Genomic DNA, 21,454 nt, shown 5'->3' with positions numbered 1-21,454 from the left:
ACCTGTGCTGGCTGGGCCTGATCCCCTGGCTGACCTGCACTTGCCTGGTGAGCGCACTGGTGAACTGTTCCATAATCTTTCCTGGTACTGAGGTCAGACTGACAGGCCTCTAGTTCCCCAGTTCCTCCTTCTGGCCCTTCTTGTAGATGGGCATCACACTGGCAATCCTTCAGTCATCTGGGAACTCCCCTGTTGATCAGGACTGCTGAGAAATGATGGAGAGTGGCTTGGCAAGCTCCTCTCCAGTTCCCTCAGTGCTCTTGGGTGGATCCCATCCAGTCCCGTAATCTTGTGAGTGTCCAGGTGACATATCACGTCATTGACTAATTCCTGCTGAATTATGGGGGGTTACCCTGCTCTCCATCCCCATCTTCCAGCTCAGGGGGCTGACGATCTGGGGGATAGTTGGTCTGACTATTAATGATTGAGATAAAGAAGTAGTCAAGCACCTCAGCTTTTTTCATCATCCTTGGTAGCAATGCTCCCCTCCATATCCAGTAAAGGGTGAGTATTATCCTTGTTTCTCTTTTTGTTGTTCATGTATTTCTAAAAACATTTTTTTTATTGTCTCTAATAACAGTGGCCAGATGGAGCTCAAGTTGGGCTTTTGCTTTTCTAATTTTCGCCCTGCATGACCTAGCAAGATTCCTGTACTCTTATTTGAGTTACCCACCCTTTTTTCCAGAACAAGAACTGTCTTTTTCTTCTTGAGTTGCAACAAAAGCTCCCTGTTCAGCCAGGCCAGTTGTCTTCCCCACTGGTTCACCTTGCAGCACATGGGGACAGCCTGCTCCTGCTCCCTAAGAGTTCCTTCTTGAAAAATGTCTAGCCTTTGTGGACCTTTTTCCCCTTCAGGACTGTTTCCTAAGGGACTTTCTCAACCAGTGACCTGAACAGGCCAAAGTCTACCCTCTTCAAGTCCATGATAGTAGTTTTGCTGACCCTGCTCCTTACTTCATCAAGAATCGAAATCTCTATCATTTCCCAGTTGCTAAGCCCAAGACAGTGTCCAGCCGCATCTCCCACCAGTCCTTCTCCATAAACAGCAGGTAAAGTGAGGCACCTCTCCTAGTAGTCTCACTTAACAGCTGTGTTAAAAAATTTATCTTCTACACATTCCAGGAACCTTCTAGACAGTTTCATCTCTGCTTTGTTGCAGTTCCAGCAGATGTCCAATAAGTTGAAGTCCCCCATGAAAACAATGGGTAGTGATTGTGAGACTTTTGTCAGCCGCTTGCAGAATTCTTTGTCCTGGTCAAGTGGTCTATAACAGACGCCCAGCAGGATATCTGTCTTGTTGGCCTTCTGGCTCTTGCTTACCCAGAGCACTCAACTTTTATCATCAGCCACTGACCTCTGCACAATCAACCCCCTCCCTAACATCCAGAGCCACAGCACCACCTCTCCTTCGCTGCCTGTGCCTTCTAAAGAGTTTGTAGCCATCTATTGCAGCACTCCAGTCATGGGAGTCATCCTACCATGTTTCTGTGGTGAGAACTGAGTCATAGCTCTTCTGCTGCACAATGGCTTCCAGCTCCTCCTGTTTGTGGCCCATGCTGTGTGCATCAGTGTAGAGGCACTTGAGCTGAGCTATCCATTTCACCCCCAATGTTGGGGTGATACCCCTAGGCTCACTTCTAGTGAGTCTGGTTCTATCCCTTTCCCCCTTCAAACTTCGTACAAAGAATTAACAAGATTTAATATAAACCTTTTCTTAAGCTTAAAAAACCGAAACAAAGCTATCAGAAAGCTACAAAATAATCCTGGTTAAGTGTGCTAAGTGAGGAAACGCAATTCTGACTCAATTACTTGTAGTCTGGCCTCGCACATCATCTTTCTGGTCAATGTTTAGATTTTTGTGTGGTTTTCATTTTTTTGGGGTTTTTTGTTACTGCTTGCATGGTGGATCATGGTGCCAGCATCCTACAACTTTTAAAAAGGCTGCTCATGCGGGGAAGGCAGGGGCTGCTTTAACTGAGTCGAAGAGAAAAGTGCATTGCCACTGGGGTAGTTGTGCAACAGATTAAACAATTCACAGTTCTCTTTCTGCAGCCTTGCATTGCCAAATCATCCCTTGAAGCCCTACTACGGAAAGCTGATGCCACTTAGCGTCTGATGGCTTTCTACAAGATCAGAGGAGAGGTGGTGTTGGCTGAGGACCCCGCTGCTAGAGGGACAGCCATACTAGCTCTGATGGTCTGCAAGATGTGCCTGGAATCTGCCCCTTCAGTCGCTACCTTTTCTGCTGAAGAGAAGCTGACTCCCATAACAGACTTAGGGATTGATTATTTTTATCAGCCTGTACTACGTGATTTAAACAGATGGGCTGTAAAATCCAGAGGTTTTACATGTACTCATACTGCTTAGATTTTTGGTTCTTTTTAACTCAACATGGGTTATTTCTGCTTCAGATATCCCATTTTAAGAGGATTGCGTGATGCAAAGAATAGTCATTTCCTAATGAGGGTCTTTTACTAATTGAATCAAAATAACATACCAGAAGGTATTCAGTGTTTGGTGGTGTTACTTGGTGTCACATTGCTAACAAGCAAGCTTCTGGCACTTAAATTTAAAATCAAAAGTTTATTTTCTAATTACAGCTTTTTAATACTAGAACTAAACCTAGTTCAGTCTTAAATTTCTTCCTAGATAAAATAAGTTGAAAACTGCCAAATGCCGGCCTGCAGCACAAATGAGTGTTTGTCTTAGACTACTAATATGTGCTTCCTCACTTTGAACAGGAGCTGCAGGCTGCCTTGGAGCTGCAGTCAGTGCAGAATAGCCAGCTGGCTATATCCATAGAGTATGAGAAAACGGTAAATGATAATCTCCGCAAGGAACTTCAGATCGAGCACTCCCGCTGTGAAGCGCTGTTGTCCCAGGAACAGACCAAATTGTTGGAGCTGCAGAGGAATTTGGATGATGAGAAGAATCACTCATTGGAGCTTCTGAATTCATTGAATCATGAGCGCGTTTTGACAGAGCAGTTGAGCATGAGACTGAAAGAAGGTGTTTCCTGTCAGCACAGGGAGTCACTGCTGGAACAAGCTTTTGTTCAAGAGCTTCAAGCCCAACTGGAAGAAGAGAGGTCCCGAACTGTGAAGCTAGCTGCTGCTATTGAGAAAATGCACCAAAAGGCTATTCATTCCAAAAGGCAGCTAGAGGCTGAAATACAGATGCGCTGTGAAGAAACCCAGAAGGAGAGAGAGGTCAATGACAAATTGCGAGCTACGCTGGAATCTCTTCAGGGTCAAAAGCAAGAGGTAATCCGTTCCTTAGAGGCCCAGAAGGAAAGAGAGGCAAAGTTGGAAGCTGACTGGGAAGAACTGCAATTGCTCTTCAAGACGATGAAGGAGCAAGATAAGAACAAGAAAGAGGAAAGAGAGCAAATACAGCAGCAACAAACAGAGCTAGAGGAACAGAAAGACTGGCAGAGAGATCAAGAGAAAGTGGTGAGAATGCCTGTGCAAGTCTTGCCTTATATTGAAATAGCCACAAACTGGGATTTAACCCCATGGATAGTGTTCTTTAATTGAAATGTTTCCTTCCTTTAAAGAAAGCATTCTGGAAAATGCAATAGATGAGCTCTTTTCCTGTATTTCTCAAATGCAGCTGTGTTTAGGGTTTTTTCTTTCAGTTTATTGTTGGCAGAAGTTGATCTTGACATCTTTGCCTGTGCTGGAAATTGCTAATTATTAATGGATGGAGAAGAATATGACTTAAACACAGAACAAAACCTACCCAGATTTCATGTCATTGCCCTTATTTTGAGCTGGGCTTTTAATTATGGTTTGCAACAGTATTTATTTCACCCTTCTTGTTTCTCAGCTCCTTCACTTTCATTAGAGAAGGAGGGGGGCTTTGCATGCTCTCTGGAGGCTTGTCAGTCACCGCATCTGGAAATGGATGGAGAAAATGCCCTCTCCAGAGCCATTAGATGGCTTCCCTGTGGCCCTGGAAGGCAGTACTGTAAGCCTTGCCCTAAAAGCAGTCTGCAAATTAAGGAAAACAGAGATGGATATGCTAATTAGGTGTGATGTTTTATTTGCAGTCTGTGTGTGTGTGTATAAAACAAACCCAAAAACCACTTATATGCGTCTGCGTATATATGTGTGTGTGTGTGTGTGCGCGCATGTGCATAAGATGCAATTAACTACTACTTATTCTGTTCAAATAGGAAAACTTGGAACAGCAACACCACAGGGATGAACAAAGAATTAAAGAGCTGCAGGAAATGCTGGCAACATTACAAGAAAGAGAAAGAAGCCTCCCTTGTCCAAACTGTCAGCAGGAACCGTTGGGTACTTTAAACAAAGATCTAAATGCCAAACCGGCGATGACAGAAGAAACTGAAAAATCACATTTGCAACAGCAGCAACAACAGCTAGAGAAGATAAGACAGCGGTTGCTTTTTGTAGTTGTGCGCCTGAATGAGTTCATATATAAAACTGTAGATAAGTGAGTAGTTGTTCATAAAATAGTAGTTTTCTTTCTGTCCTGCTTCTGAATTTGTGTAAGTCTTGGCGGAGAGCTGAAGGGAATGAATCGCCTATCTGCTTACAAGGCTTAACCTAGTGTGAAACCATCATTTCATGGTGGCAGCAGGCACTGATTATTGTTATCCCACTGTAGCCATTCCCAGTAGAATCTTGTATGTCTGCATTTGAACTAGATCTATGAAGTGAGCCTGCTTTTAAAGAACCACCCAAAAGACCCCACTACTGGAAAAAGTATTCTAGTAGTTTAGTAACTGCAGCAGTCTTGTTAGAGAGCAATCAAAAAAACTTATCTGCAAGTTTAGAATGAGAAACTTCATTGAACATGACAGCAGTAGGAGTCAGGAATGAGTGGCCAAGTCACGGTAATTTCTTACTGCTTTGGCAGCAGAGTAAAATACAAGTGATGTTTTACTGCAGCCTGAATTTGCATGATATGATTTCAGACTGGTATAAAACACAGACTTCTGAATAAATCCGATGTGGCACTATTTAGAATTTCTAGTCTTAAAACTTAACAAAGCTTACTAATTTCTGTGTGTATTCGGAGTAGTTTGTATAATGAATAATGCATAAGTATAGCCTCAAAATCTAAAGGTCATCCAGTGGGAGAAGGAAGCAAATCTGTGTTAACATCACTACAAATCATCCTGATACTGAAAAAGTATTTCTGTTTAACAGAACAGTCAATGATTGGGCTGTATCAAATGATGAAGCTGTAGCCTCCTTACTGCAGACATTAAAGGATCTAAAATCAGATTTATTGTCTCCTCCTGTATCACAGGTAAGGAAAAGAGCATATATTTGTTGGTTATCAAAAAGTTGTTATTTATTCTTTGAGTTGCAATACTAATGTGAATTGATTGATTTATTTATCCCACTCCCACCCCTTCCTTTTTTGTTAAAATTTCTTTGCTTTGGGGAATGGAGAAAAGATGCACACGTGTACTCACTATGTCATTATGTTAACATATCTCAGTATCAGACTGGCTTTTTTGTTGTACTACAGAATCTGCTTCTGATGGCATTTTTTTTCCTAGATATGTAATATATCCAAGGATAACAGACCCTGGGGTGTGTTGCTGCTGCATCCAGAGACAGTTGTTTTTCAGCAAATTGTCAAGTAATTTTCAAAAACCACAGTAGTGGTTTGTCATCTCAGGAGGGGTTATTTTCACTCGTGTTTGCAATATTGCAAATATTTTACGCAAGTCTAGAGATGATGAAAGCCTGAGCTCAGGTCTATTGATATAAAATACATAGTTTTTAGATTCCATCTTATTTACCAGATAACTTTGCCGTATCATTTGTATCTTTCTCTTGTAATAAAGAAAGATATCTTCATTGCAGCCCTTTCAGCCAAAATTTGGGGATTTAGGGCTAACTAACACTCTTGGCTCTGTTTGATTCAGCCTCTCTCTACTCCCTCCCTATCCCTTGATAGCAAATCCCTAGAAATAAAACCTTTGAGAGAGAAAGTTCTGATTGGCTGGTACACAAAGAGGCTTTTGTAACTTCTGTTCTTGCATGCTGTGTAGTACAGCTCTAATGTATGACAAGCTGGCTAGGCATGGTGCAAGTTCTTCCTGTGCCTAACTGCTTAGAAACTACAGTTTTCCTTCTGTCACCTGTGCAGCAACTTAGCAACTTGGTGATTGCCAAGGATCATCTCCTGCCTTCAGGAGGAGGATGTAAGCTCTTCCAGAGTAGGTGTTCATGGAGTTATTTTGGTTGTCTTCCTCTCACAAAGCTTTGGAGCCCTCTGCTATGGACACAATACTTGGAGAGCCTGTAGGGGGACCAGACATCCTTGTGGCTCTCTTTAAATCTGACTTAGCAGAACTCCCTCTAGAGCTGTGCTGTTTCTCTGGCTCAGCTTCCTCTAAGTTTTTACTCTACTGGGAAAGAAAAAAATAATTCCAGTTCTTTGTTTTTCCTCTGCCGTTAGTCCTTCAGCGCTGGAAACTCTGTTGCAGACACTTCACAACTTATAGGTTTTCTAAGATCTCCTCACCATCAGTTAGCAGGCCTCTTAACATTGAGCCAGTGAATGCCATGTAGAATAGCAATCCCTTCTGTTGCTGGACTGGACTTTGCAGTTGCCTACTCCAGGGACTATGACCACAGTAAAATAAAGGGATTCAAGTTTTCTGACTTTTTTTCTTTTTTTTTAACAACACCTTAGTGAAGCACTTTAAAGAACTATGCCTTCCTGTAGCTTAGAGAGCGAAAAATCTACCTTGATATCCTTTCTTCAGTGAGCATGAACATCCCTCGTCTGCCCTATTTTCAGGCTTTGATTTTTTTAGACCTTTTGTTTCAAGCTGCTCTCTGACTTTCTCCTTCCTTTAAGGTACTGAACCACATGCTCTGGAGGCTGAAGGAGTTTACTGCTGTTACCTCCTTGAGTTGTGATAAGTTGGGGACTCTTAGGCAAGGAAACTGGCAAAATGCCAAAATGAAAAATCTGTGCCAAAATGTATATGGAGTAGTCAAGTGGATAGATGGGTTGTCTAGAACTCCTCAGATACTACAAATTTCTGTTACAGCCTTCAAAAAAAATTGAGCTTTTATAGGTCTGTGAAATGCCTGGGATGGTGGGACCATAGTCCTTATTGGGATGCTTGCTGAGGAGACCAATATAAAGCAGCTTCCTTCCACTTCTGTATGATACAATTGGGTTTCCCACGTTTGAACTATGCTGTAATAATACTTACCTGAAGTGTATGTCATATCCAAAGTCCTTATCTCTGGTCTTGTTCTCAAGATACTTTTCTATCCCATCTCCGTGTGTGACATGGCACCACTGCCATGTCAGTGAAAGCCACACATAAGGAAATGCACACGTTTATCTAACTTCAGTATAGAAGCCTGAAATTGCATAGAACACTGGTGAATTAGCTAACAGGATGAGAGTTTAACCTGGACAGAAATAAATACCTATTTTCAAAACAATCCTGAAGGTAGTGTTGGATTCTTGAAATGTTTTCTTTAACTCTAAGAAGTGTTAAAAAGTAGCTGAGAAGTGGAGAGCCTTTGCTTTCAGGAATTTTAAGGTTAAAAGGGAGGGAGGTGGGTAATGTGCCTAAAAGATGTGGATAGCATTGGAATCCGCATTTGTCGCTGCATATATTGTAGGCAGTAAAAAGACTTAAGATGGCTGTGAATTGTTAAACCTTATTATATACGATTTTTTTATTTGAGAAGTTGTGCTGTTCATAGAAGACAAATGTAAATGGCCTGCCTTAGTATATTGAGGTATTTGTGAAATTACTTCTGAAAAAGTTCAAACTCCCAATAAGGTTGCTCTAAAATAAATTGCTGAGAAATTCGGGCCAGTTGTGTATACTGGCTCCTCTAATGTACAGACTTTATTTCAAGGGATAAAACATTAACCACCACAAAAAATACCTTTTGTTTATCTGCGGTCTGCTGCATCATGTGTGAATGTAACTGTTAACCATTAAATTGACAGTCGATACAAAGAGGGTTATAAAAGCAGAACTTCCACAAAGAATTGGACCTGGAGTCATGGGTCTAATTCTTACAAGAGATAACTTACCACAAAACTGAATTTCTTGGACTGAATGTGTTTTTTCAGAATTTACTTCTGTAGATGCTTCACAAAATCATTTTGTGTGTGCATATACACAATCTCTGTGCTGCCTGGGGATGTGAAAGAATGCCAGATGATTTGATTCCTTTTCCAAGTGTTTGGGAGACTGTTATTAAAGGAAACAGGATTACTGTAAAGCTCCTCAGGCTGATCTGTAGAAAAGGGGTAAGGGGTAGCTTGATTAACAATCAGTTTGTTACTCCTTTAAGAAGGGCTGCTTGTGTGTTTTGGTTTCCCACCCTGCCGTTTAACCCAAGTGCCATTGCTGATTTCAGACACATTAGTTTTATGGTTTTGTTTGCCCATAAAGTTAGATTGTTATTCAGTTTGAGATGTTTAGGTGTGGAAGTAGTGTGGAAAAACCATCACGGCTCACTTCCTTTGGGTGTTCTGTTTAGATCAGATCCATGGACAATACCAACCCTGTTCAAGAACTGGAAAGGAATGCTTGGCAGCGAGAGAGAAATATTTTGCAGAATGCACTGAAACAGGCTGAAACCAAACTGGCTAAAGCAACTGTTGAAATTGAAAACAAGCCAGTGGTAGAAACATCCAGTCCTAAGGTAATATGATCATGATGGCCAGCACGTGGGCTGTCTGGAGCTTGGTAAGCTAGCAGTGCCATAGCCTTTAGCATGTCATTTAATCCTTTGGCACTTGGTTTGCTTTCACTCTCTTGCCTGTTGTACAGGTTTGCTGTGCGTGAACTGTTACAAACTCAGGATCATAAAACCCTCTGCAGAGTTCAGTCCTTGCTAATATTGTTCTTGGGCATCACGTAGGGGATTATTGTCACATGTAGAACAGGTAATCTAGTAATAAGAACAGCTAATTTAGTAATTCTGGTTTTTTCTAACAAATATGATAAAACTTGCTGTGGCAGAGGACACGTACAGCTCTTATTGCTGAGGGCATAAGTATCTGTTAGATTATAGCATTTAATTTACACTTAATGCTGTAATCTCTTTCGGTTGCTACTTTAAAATATGATTTTATAGATTAACAGTTTTATAAACTGCATATTAAATTAGGAACACTTTCCCCATATGTACCTCATCAGAAAAGTTCCTAGTAACTTTCTTGATGTTAGACAGGAGCTTCCACAAAAAGTAACCTAGCTTTTTGGAGTCTCTTTCTGCTCCTAAATGAGAGGAAGATTCCAATTTTTTGTCGAAGCATGAAAATATTAAACATCCACTATTTTTAATTCCTCCATCAATCTTAAATATTTTTTATTCCTCTGACAGATTTGTCTGTAATCTGGTCAGATGGGCTAATGTTTATTTAAAGTAGATGTTATTTTCTTTATTAAAGAGTTAAACTTAGAGTTGAACAGTTTTGCTTTGAAAACATTCACGTGATTGGAAGCAGTCTGACACTCCAGACTCTGGTGGTTTTTAGCTATGTATGGAATTGTTCCAGCTGCCTTTGTGTCTGACACACATGGATGTTTGACATGAAGACAGCTTGTCTATGACTGGTTCTTTGCACACCAACCAGTAACCATGCCTAGACAACACTTCATAGACGTATAGAAATTCAGTAGACTTGGTACAAGCCACCATGTATGGTGTCCAGACTGTCAGAGCAATACCACTACTTTGCACCAAAACTGGCCAAGTCACAGAATCCGTTATACAAATTCCTGCTCAAAAATTCATTTTAGAAATAAATGTATACTGCTTGTATACTTTATAACTCTTAAATAGCTTTCTACAATTTTGTAAAGCAAAAGAGGTCTTAGATACCCATGTGCACAACCAAGTTATGGGAGATATTACTGGAAAAAGCAAGCAGCTTTTTTCAGCTTTCTACAGCTAAACCTTAACAGATTGAACTCTTTTTTTAACTTTTTTTTTTTTTTTTTCTTTCTCCAGTTGCAGAGATTATATAGGAAGTACCTTAGAGCAGAGAGCTTTAGAAAGGCTCTAGTTTATCAGAAGAAATACCTCTTGCTGCTTCTCGGTGGATTTCAGGACTGTGAACAAGCAACCCTCTCTCTAATAGCACGTATGGGAATCTACCCCTCACCTGCAGACCTGCAGCTTTCTGGATCACGTTCCCGTCATTTTACCAAGTTCAGATGCACAGTCAGGGCGATCATTGCGGTATCAAGGTAAAGCCAAAACACTCACTGTCTCTCATACGTGGTGTTTCTTGGAGATATCTAAAACAGATAGTTCCTGTGGTTGATCCTACATTAGTATTAAGCAAAAGGTAACTCCAAAACTAGTTCAAATGAGAGTAGTTAGCTGTAACTTCGGCCAAACTGCTATTTCAGAACCAGCCCTGGGTTGATCTGAGTTGCATGCATACTAAACTAAAGATCTATTAAACGCTGCCTCCTGTCTTGTGATACTCGGCTGCAATGTATTTGAGAATTGGTGCACAACCGTTAGAAACTGATGTCCTTTTAGGTCTGACTCTGCTCTATGCAGACTCAGTAGATAGTCTGTCTTGTATCAGAATGGGATCCTCTTATCAGTGATGGGTTTCCTCTTTTGAATCCAGTAGCCTGTGTTTCATTGGATATGATTCTATCGTGCTCTGTCCCTTACTATCAAATGGATTTTGTTAGCTGTATTGAGCTGCTATGAAAAATAATGAAAAAAATATAGGTTTAAATGTAATAGGTGGCTACTTCTTAGCAATTCTGTTGTCTAGTAAAAATGATGACTAGCAAGTTTCAGACTTTCAGAAGACGATGCAGTGTCTTGAGGCTGTTACCTTTGATGTTGATGATATAATAATCAAATCATAAAATGATTTGAGTCAGAAAGGACATTAAAGATCACCCAGATCCAAACCCCCTGGCACAGGCAGGGGCACCTCCCACTGGATCAAGTTGCTCAAAGCCTCATCCAACCTGGCCTTGAACACCTCCAGGGATGGGGCAGCCACGACTACTCTGGGCAGGCTGTGCCAGTGCCTTACTAAATGACAGCAATATCAATGGGTGTAGGAACAGTCACCTCCAAACTACTCCTGTGAGGCAGGAAAAGCCACTACAGAAAGGTCTGGAGATTAGGGATAGAGCAGAGAAGCAGTAGCAAAATAAGCAAATCTTTCCAACAGTTAGAGGATTGCCAAGAGTTAAGTGGGACAAGCCGTCATTCTGAAGACGGAAGCTGAAGAATTCTTCCTTCATTCCTGCAAGGATTGTTAATTATGTTGTTTGATACATTTTGTGCTGACAAGGTGTTTCATGTTAAAAATTAGTGTATTTTTTCCTTGTTTTTACTCATTTTGTTACTAAGGTTAAAGTTTTTGGTGAAGAAGTGGAATAAAGTTGGCAGAAAGAGTGCACAGGGTGAAACCATTTCTCACAACATAGGAGGTAATACAGGTAAGTGTTTTGGACAAGTACATAGTATTGATCATAATTAATCATTTCTTATTGGTGATGTGTTTCATTTTAAAAAAAGAAAAAAAGAAAAATGAAAAAATACCCACACAAGTGGCAGTATCTGTTTATATGTTAAAACAAATGTGTTTATCCATTTCCTGAACACAGTGATTATGAGTTTAGTTAAAATTGAGTTACAATATGAGTAAGAAGTTACAATTCAAAACTTGGAGAAGAGCTCCTTTTTACTTTATTGCAGCTGTTCAGGCTGTGAAACTAACTCCTGTGTTCATAAAACTAGTCAGAGAATTATATTTGGTGCAGTTTGAAGCTACCTGTAATGGAAATTAATGCCTCGAGTTGTTAATAAGATATGGACAAATACTGCCGTAATGGTATTAAAACAGATACATGCAGTATCAAGTCTTAGAAGTGGTGTACTTGCTAGTGTTATTAAGGGGGGGAAAAGGGAGTTCAGAGGTTCAGAAGAGACTTAATCTGATGGCAGATATCCCATAACATTTTCTCTGGAGTTTAAGTGCTATTGAAGATGACAAGTGATAGTTAGATAGTCTGATGCAAGGACTGAGTTCCTTTAGGTTACATATGAATGTGTTTGTAAGAATTCAAACAAAAATCTTAATGCAGTACCCAATATTGTAGAACTGTCCCATTTTATAAAATATTCCATTAGTTGTGGCTTTTCAACACTAAACGAAATTCAGATGAAATAGTGCATTTGTCATTACCTGGCACTACGTAATTTTCATGGTTCATAAGTTGCTGGAAATATTTATTTTTTAAAAAGGCAACTTCCTACATAAAAGCACTGTGGTGTGGTTCCTGTAAAACTTGAATCCTGAAATGCATGCTGAACTTTCTACCCCACTACAAAAATAGCATCTTGGTGGCCTCATTGAAAAAGATTTTATGTCTTTTTGTGATTTAACAGACCTGTCTGAAGGGTCTTTACTCATTTAATGAAAACAAAACAACACCCCACCCACACACCTCCAAACCTTCACCAAACCAAACAAAAAATCTCTTCTTTTCTCCCCAGTCTCTAAAGTTGGGGCATGTAAGTCACCTGTAACCAGCTGTTAGAGCGAACAACAAGAATTAAAATTTCTTGAAATGAATACTTTGCTCATGTCAGCCATTGAAATGTCCCCTGTGCGGCTGTAGCAATAGCTGATGGAAATGCAAGTTTGGAGAATGAAACAGTGCAGGTTCTTCATTTACAGGAAGCAATTGTTCAACATTAAAATTCCAAACTTCTGTTAAATTTCATTGAAACAAACTAAACCAACCAAAAAAGCAGTTGACTCTAGAAAGTGTATTTTAGCTGCACTTAAAACCAAACACAACTGTACTCTGCTGTAATTCTTGTGGGGTTTACTGCTTATGTTTATGATTAGTCTGTTTTGAATGGTTCCCAGTGCCTATTTTTTAACTGTTTAATGTTTAACACAGCTTGTGGTGCTAGAATGGAAATTCTGAAAGAGCAGCAGCCCCCAGCTGTTCATCTCAGCTCTCCCCCAACCCGAGATGCTGGGCTGTGCCACAGAACCAGCTCTCCAAGATTTGTGAGCCAGTCCTCCAGCTCCCCTCATCGCTCACACCACAGGTCAGTCTGCAATCTCTGCCTGCAATAATCATCCTGATGGACAGTCTGTCATAAAAATGTAACCACTTATTGGAGGAGGTACTTGAACAAGAAGAGGAATTTGTTTTCTTATTCTTCTTTCTGGTTAATGTTTTATTTCTTTAAGACATTGCAGGAGAAGAAAACTCTTTTGCTTTAAGCACATCTGACGTTCTTGGACTGAGGGCATTCCTAGTAGCATTCCCTTGTTTAATTTGGACAGTACAGAATTTACAATAGCTATGTCTGTTAGGCTGCCTTGAGGACTAATTCTTATTGCCTTTGCTGTCCAAGTTGGAGATTAATTTCTGGGCATACTGTGGAAGTGGCTCCCTTGCCATAGGCATTAGTATTAGCTGCCTTCAGGCAGCACGCAGAATGGGAGGTGGATAACTTGCAGGGTGTGAGCTGTTGCAGTTTTTCATGAATTATGGCCAGTTCACAGAAATTCAACCCCAGCTACCTGTTGTTGGATTGGATGTTGCAGATGAGATCCTGTACAGTGCTGCTTAGACAGTGCCTGAGCTGTAAGCTCCGTTCTTGGGTTGGAAGAAGGTGGCCTTCAGTCATTACTGACTTTCTACTCCCAGGTTCTCCTGGCACCTAGAAGCATTGCATAGTCCATTACTGGGTGTAGCATCTCCTCTCTCAAGCCACTTCTTGTATGTGGCTTCCTCCTTAAAATAGGGATTTGCCAGAGTTGATGTGGAAGGTAGCTGTTCTCAGTCCTGTCCACTTGGGATGTGCTGTTTGTTTCTTAATCTCCTTGCTAAATTAGCAACTTTAACCAGCAGGCAAGAATTTTCTTCATAAAGAAAGAATAGCAAGGAAGTAGCTGTTGTGATCTAGAGGTATGCAAAGACAGCAAATGCACCAAATTATTTTATGTTTTTTAACATTGCTGTCTGATTTAGGAGACAGGACAGTGCTTATCATGAAGGACAGGTAGTGTTCTGATTTGCATAGAATTTAGCAAAACATTTTGGAGCGTTGGAGACCTGCAAGCATTTACCAAAAGTCTTAATTCTACCCCATTTCTCTGTCATGGCATGTGTCTGGCTCTGACAGCTGGAAACAGTAGCTGGCAGCTTACTTATCAAGAAAAGACATATGTATTGTGTGGAACAAGGATCTTAGTAATAGGGAGCCCTGACTGATTACTCAGTGTGACTGGTTTAGTGGTAGCTCTAGTCTAACGTGGCTCTAAGATAGGGTAAATTATGCCTGTTGCAGCTTTTGTTTCCTGGCAAGTCTATGCAGAAGGAAAGGATGGAGACCTTCCACTAATCAAAAGGAGCAGAGGGAGGAATAAATCCTAACCTCACATAAGAGTGTGTTGGCACAGAGTGTCCCCTGAAATGTATATTGCCGCTAATATTTGTGATTTGTTTTTAATGTCCAGAAAGGAAACAGTGTCCCACCTACCAGGTCCCCTTTTGCAACCTTGCCCTTCAAGATAGCATTTTATTTGCCTGAAGAGGAGAGTGCATGCCTGGGTGCGGCATCCTCTTCTTCAGTCCTCCTCTGCAGAAGTGGATCTTTTCTCATTTGACCTTCTGGATTGGCTTCCGACTGCTGCTCTTGTACCTGAGGGACTTTGTGTTGCAGATCAGTAGAGAGAGATTCATAGATAGTCCCTGCATACAAGGTTGCCTCGTCTATATTGTCTTATATGTAACTTGGTGGTGGTTCTTACTGTTGTTCCGGTTTGCTTTGTACTGTGTTACTGCCTATATGAATGTAACTGTATTATATTTATTTGAGAGTATAGCATGAGAAGAAGAAAATAATTTGTTTTCCATTTAAGAGTGCATCCATCCACAAGTCCAGCTTCAGAAAAGTCACTTGTGCCTACTCAAGACCCTGAACGATCGCTAACAGAATACATCCATCGCTTAGAGGTTATCCAGCAAAGACTAGGGGGGGTGCAACCAGGTAAGAACCACTTTGTTACCTCTCATAACTGCCAGCAGTCTGGGCTGCTTTTTGCAAGGTTCTTCCTACATATTGTGTATAACAGTTAAAGCATGTAAAGAGCACTATTTTAATTAAAAAATATATAAATATTGGGAGGGGAAGGGAGAGGAATTAAGTAAGCCTCCGAAATTAAACCCTTTTGTGAGTGATATCTAAAACTAGTCCAAGGGTGGCATTTCTCAAAATAAGTTCTTAGTGAAATTCCTCAGAGATGAGGCTGAATAATTTCATGTGATATTCCTCACCCTGTTATCAAGTCTAAATAAGCGAGTGTTGCACTTTAAATGAAGTTATATATAGAGGTAATTTGTTTTTAAGTCAGAAAACCATTGTAATAGCTGAACAGGGCTTTTGCTGCAGCACAAACTATACTACTTCCCTCGTTTATAGCTTCTTTATATTCCATAGCAGATTTAAACAAAATTGGAGGCAGGTAAAAACAGGCATCTAGTTCTAAAATTGACCGAAGAGCACACAAAGGATTGTAGTGGCACTTATCTTTGCTATTTAAAACACTTCCACATAATTTCTAGATTGAATTTACTTATTTTAATCTTCTAGTTACTCTCTCTTGTTATATCTTAGTTGTATCACAGAAATTCCTTGTCCTAAGGAAGAACTTAGAAACTGTCATTGTGTCATCCTCAAATCATCTCCTATCAAGATTACATGTGTTTTCCAGTGTTTTGTTATTTTTGGGACTCCTGACTAAACTTTCTTCAGTGTTAGAGGATCTCTGGATTGTGAACAACAGAGCTGGACCTCCGGTAGCAGTGTCATTTGTGCTAGACCAAATACAAAGATAACTTGTTCCTTGCTTATACAGGTAACCGTGTTGCAGGAGCAGCCTCCTGCTGCCTGCCTTCCCCACTGCAGGGCAGCAACATAAATTAAACAGCAACGTAATAATGGCACTATCCATGCACACACACACAGAGCCTGCACCTACAGCCCATGCCGTGGCTATGCCAGGGAAAGCCCAGCTCCTCTTGTCGGTCACAGCAGGTGACTAGGGGAGAGCACCCATGCTAGCTCACATCACTGATAGAGATGGGATCATGGTGACCACAGTTCACATTGGAGTATAACATGTAGTTTCATCCCAGGGCCCGGGATGAAGCACAAGGCTCTAGCACTGCTGCCTATGTGGAGGCTCCTGGGGAGCCTGCTGACAGCTGCTTCTCCAGGATCTTAAGAACATCTTCCGCAAAGCTTGCTTCACCCATCCAGGTTTATGTTGCTAGTTTCCTGCTCTGAGCTAAAGTGGACCACCAACTCAGATAATGCTATTTCTTTTCATCCAGCCTTTACCCCTTTCATTTGCTATTGCCGGTTCCATTACCATGTTAGTTCTGGCTGCTCATCCCCACAACTTCATGATGCTACTTTTGACTCACTATGATCTTTGATCTCCAGGCAAGCACTAATTACTTCCTTCCACCAACCACCACCCTTGGCTCCCGATCATTTCAGCTAAAAGCTGGAAGGATGACCAGATAGATATTTGGCTGTGGCACTGTGGCAGGGCCATATGGATTCCTTCACAAATTGCACATACATGCCTGTTTCTTTCACTGAGCGTAACTGTTGTCAGCTGCTGTTTCCCAGGCAGACTTGCCTCCTCTCACTGTCCTTCAGCCTTTGCCCAAAGACGTGTGACTCTATATTGGTCGTGCAAAGATGAGAAAAATATTGACCATACCCAGAGAATCTCTGCCAGCCACCACTACTCTTACTGCTGGTCACTCCTCCAGTCTTCAGCAGCAGCAGATCATCTCTGTGGCAACTTTCACGGGTGAAAGGGTGGGAATTCAGTCACTGATCCCTGCATTTAAGAGTGACTCTTGGCTCTGCGATCATTGCAGATGCTCATTCAAATAGCATCTACTGTGCTGGCTTCTCAGTAGCATCAGGTTTGAACATTTATCTGTGTTATAGAGATGCTTTATTGTTCTCATTCAGTTTCCCCAAAATTTATAAAAGGCGTTATTGTGACTGCTGACATTACTGCTTTTGGAAAAGTAATGATTCTTAATTTAATTTCTGAGACAAATTTTTTATGATTACATGTTGCATTCCTAACACATTTTTAGTGTTAACTTTGAAATATTAGATTTGAAAATTACATGTTTCTCTAAAAAGTAATCTTGTCTTTGTCAACATTCACAAGAGCCTGGTATAGCTGGACAACAGCTCTGGGGAAAGTCTAAAACATTGCCTGTTCTTCTGGATTTCTGAGTTGATATAATTGGAAAAAAAAAAGTTTTTTAAAAAAGGCTACCTTTGCTTACAAATGCCAGTCTTGCTGTAAAGTCAGCAGGTACAGTGACATTCCATAGTGGGACTTCCATATGGGCATTTTGACATTGTTCTAAGGAGGAGTTTACCTAAAACCCTTACTACCATGGCTTTGTGGGGCTTGGGGGTTGTTTTCCCCAAATATTGCAATTGTTTATGGCAGATACAGATGGATAAGCAAATTTCTAAAATTGAAGCCTGACAGCATTTCATGGAAATAATGGTATTTTACTTTATGCTAAGTGTGGAATTAATATTCCACAACTGGGACACCATTAATAGCAGTGGAAAGTGCGTATCACTTGTGTAATTTTCACGTTCCCAGAGTGCTGATGTCAGGAATTACTGATTGATGTTGCAACCTTTCGAACAGTGCTGTAAGCAAAATGGTTTCCCAGTTTCTAATGAACTTTAAGGTGACAAGACCTTGTCCAAGAACAGAATCATGCAAGAGCAGCAGAGTTGAACTGAGCGGCCCTGTTGCCATGTGTAAAGTAGGCCTGCGATTGAGCACAGGTCTTAATGTGTCAACATTCACATTGGCAGGCATGTGAGCTTTTGAATCTTGTTTGGCATTGTTCCTAGGTGGCTCATATGAAGCACATTGAGGAAATTACATGCTGCTAACTGTACCCTCTTGCTTCATAACACAAGCAATTTTCTAATATTCATTTGCTTTATTTAAATTTAGGACAAGTTCCAGGTCCACCTTGGCAGAGGAACATGAAAAAGTGATGAGAATGCTGCTGAAATCTGTACTGCAAACCCTCTTGAGTTATTCCTTCCTTCTGAGCTGGTCCATACCAAATGGAGGCACTTGCGATCCCTTATGCAACTGAATAAAGGGCAATGCTTTTGCATCAGATTTTTATATGACTCTTTTAACTATATTTTAGTACTTTTAAGAGGAAATTACTTTTCACTAAAAACAATGTTCTACATTCTTACATGAAATTACTGCTAAGCTAAGAGCTGAAGTGTGTCTGCATCACCGTATTGTAAGTTGCAAAGAGTCTCTTTGGTGTTTATTTTTCTATAGTGTATAGCTGGATTCCATGTAAAAAAAGTTATTAAAATGGCATTTTATTAGTGAATTATTACATTGTATGGTTATTCGTTTCCACCTTGCCTATTTGCTTTTTTTGCTGTTTCCATAATTGTTTGGGTTTTAATATTTCTGTAGGATCATTCTGACTAACAGGACAGGTAAGATACTCTCCCAAACAGCAGATGCATGTAGTCTTCTGTGAATTTTAGGGTTTGCTCTTGTGCTTTTACAATAAATAAGTCCCCCCTCCCTCAATCTTTCTCATCACATTCCATTTCAGTGTCAAGCCACCATTCGTTGAGCTCATCTGAGCTATGCATGCACGATAGGTTTAGTCTGACTGAATTAATGCAATATAATTCATCTATGCCAGCTTGGGAAGTCAAATGTGTGTGAGGATCCTTCAGTGTAATCTTCACCAATCAGGCTGATCCTTCCAGCCATGAACTTGACTCAGAATCTCCTTCCAATTTCCATTTCCTGGGGGAGAGGGAAGAGCAGAGCTTTGGTGGCAGAAGATTGCATCTCCATGCCGCACAGGATGTCTGCCCTCACTGCACTGCAGCGGTGTCCTGTTTGGTGTGTCCCCTCCATTCCACTTGAAGTGACAGCTTGGGCAGGTTTCTTCTCTCACCGCCCTGTCACAACCAGCTATGGGTGCTGATTTCAATAAAGATAATGGATGCTAGCCCACATATGAGCAAACGTGTGCTGGAACCAGTGCACTAGAAGGGCACTAATCCTCTCCTGGGAGACTTTGAAGTAGTGTGGAAACAGCTGAACTCAACTGGCTGCAACCTTGCCTCCCCCTCACTTTCTCAGGGACTCTGAGAGAGCATTCTGAAAAGGAGCCTCCCTTCAGACACTTGGCAGACTGGAGGATCTGTGTTACAAAAATGTTTACAAGGTTAGGAACTTTAAAGAAAATAAACCAAATTGTTTCCAAAATAGATTTGTTTTAGACTAGTGTCTATAAATGGGAAAATAAAGAGAGTCAGTGTGGGAAAGTGGAAATTCAGTTCTGCCAAAAGTGTGAATAGAGGGCATAGAAAAGAAATAAGTAAATCTTACAAGCACTGGATTAAAAGCTCTTGGACTGCTGGTATTGATCGGTCCTATTTAATCTGCATTCTTTTAGCTTAATTTTCCTAATTAAAAAAGCTCAGAACTTTTGTTTAAATCTATGCATTTTTGGCAAAACCAACTAAACAAAACGCCTGAACTGTACCTCCTAATGAAAGTGAAACTCCTGATCACAAATGCTGACTCTGCCCAAGTACCTGGTGCTGTAGCTGTCTTTTAGGGGACAGTTCCAAATGCGTATTCAATTGGTGGTCAGAGAAGAGAAAAGGTGTTCTGGTTGGTGCACCCCCTTCCAGTGATCATGTCTCAAGTGCACGACTGAGAGATTCCACATACGCTGAATAAGACCTTTCTGTGACGTTTCCCTGTGGTATTTGTTGTTGTGGTATTTTACAGAAGCCAAGTGCTTCTTGGGATAATGTAATACTCATTCTTCTCTTTTTATTTAGAAAAAATACAGGGAGAATTGTAATACCAAGAGTACATTAAGACTCCAGAAATGTGAAATCTCTACCTTTGAAGCATACGTTGTGTTTAACTTCGGGGTATCAGAAAAATCTGTTCTGGAGGCAGATTATTCTACTACAGCCTATTAAAAAAATCTGTCTCTGCAGGGTATTTGACAGTGGGGATATTGGTGTTCGTCTGAGATTGATGGGCATAGTTAACTGCTTTTGTCTAACAATGGTCTTGGCAAGCCCTTGTTTATCTGTCAGGTAGATCACTCTTCAGTTGTCTAAAAAAGTATGTGATGTGTATGTGTATGTACATACACAGAGGAGCCTGGCCTCCAGGAAGCAAGGCAGGAGAAGAGGCTGGTATGAGCGGCAGGGAAGAGGAACTGTTTGTGCTAAAGGCCATAGGGGGAATAAGCAGTGCCAAAAGCTTCTGTGCTCTGTGGAGGAAGTGCTGTGGAGCGCTTCTACCAACCTGAGGCGAAGGAAGAGTCTCTGCAGAGGCACAGGGGTGCCCCTGCTGCTCATGGCTCTGCAACAGCTGCTTCTGTCTCAGGGTGACAGGAGCCTGGCTCATTTAAGCACTGTACCTGGCATCTGTATTTTTATTGCCTAGTGGTGGGAGCATCCAAGGCTGCATTCCTGAGTCCCAGCAGACTCAGAGCCACCACCAGCAGGCTGGACATTGTGCAGTTTAGGCTCAGGAGACTGCAAAGCCATCCCTGGGCAGCCCTGTGACTTTGGTGGTAGGCAACCCTGCTGCAACCGTTCTCACCCTGGCCACCCTTTGGGGAACCTTCTGCTGGGTTCTTTTGCCACTTGCCACTCAGCCTATTCCAGAAGCAAATGTGGTTTCAGGAGCTGGGGGCTGTGTGGTGCTTTGCAGGCTGCAGGTGGGCCAGCCACTGAAGAACTGCTGGATGCATCACAAGTGGCATCCTTCTGCCAGGAACAGGTAACTTACTGCCTGCTGGATGTTGGTAAGGCCTTTCCCAATGCCTCCTCTTGCTCTCAGTGAGCTGCTGCTGTGCCACTGCGCCAATTCTTTACAATTTTGAGAACGTCTATTGGGCTGGCTGAAGTTACGTTAAAAAAAAGAAAAAACAAAGAGCAGCAATGGAGGTAGCTAGCTTTGTGCTTCTCATTGCTAGTGAGGTAACGGGTAAGAAGCATCCTCTTATTTGAGAAAAAAAAAAAAAATACTAGGTGACCTGCAAGGATGAGGATACAAAGGGTACCATGCGTAGGAGGATCCCAGCTGTGCCACTGCAAAAGCTGATTCAGACTCTGCATCCACAGTCCCTGGTAACAGGAACTGTCCTACACATGGGTCAGGGCAATGCATGCCTGTGACCCAGCACATGCAATGTTATCTTGACACACATTATATATAGGAGAACCTATTCCGATTTGGCATAAAAGTTATTTGGCACAGACAAATAGTACCTGATTTGGTAAAAAAGCTTGCCCAAAGTAACTTGTCCAGAGTT

At 41.3% G+C, this 21,454-nt stretch overlaps 1 protein-coding gene across 6 annotated transcripts in view; it reads left to right on the top strand.

Annotated features, from left to right (window-relative positions):
* Positions 1-21,392, top strand: part of PCNT (pericentrin) — a 99,364-nt gene extending 77,972 nt beyond the window's left edge. For all 6 annotated transcript variants that reach the window (XM_054070422.1, XM_054070425.1, XM_054070423.1 and 3 more), the window contains 9 exons: positions 2,742-3,452; positions 4,178-4,458; positions 5,178-5,280; positions 8,511-8,675; positions 9,990-10,228; positions 11,370-11,458; positions 12,932-13,085; positions 14,911-15,038; positions 18,070-21,392. In XM_054070422.1, coding sequence (XP_053926397.1) covers positions 2,742-3,452; positions 4,178-4,458; positions 5,178-5,280; positions 8,511-8,675; positions 9,990-10,228; positions 11,370-11,458; positions 12,932-13,085; positions 14,911-15,038; positions 18,070-18,113 — 1,914 coding nt within the window. In that variant the 3' untranslated portion in view covers positions 18,114-21,392. The remainder of the gene's footprint in view (positions 1-2,741; positions 3,453-4,177; positions 4,459-5,177; positions 5,281-8,510; positions 8,676-9,989; positions 10,229-11,369; positions 11,459-12,931; positions 13,086-14,910; positions 15,039-18,069) is intronic.
* The last annotated feature ends 62 nt before the right edge of the window (positions 21,393-21,454 follow it).

Source organism: Cuculus canorus, chromosome 6, assembly GCF_017976375.1.
Source record: "Cuculus canorus isolate bCucCan1 chromosome 6, bCucCan1.pri, whole genome shotgun sequence".
NCBI lineage: Eukaryota > Metazoa > Chordata > Aves > Cuculiformes > Cuculidae > Cuculus > Cuculus canorus.
This window is presented reverse-complemented; position numbering and strand designations above follow the sequence as displayed.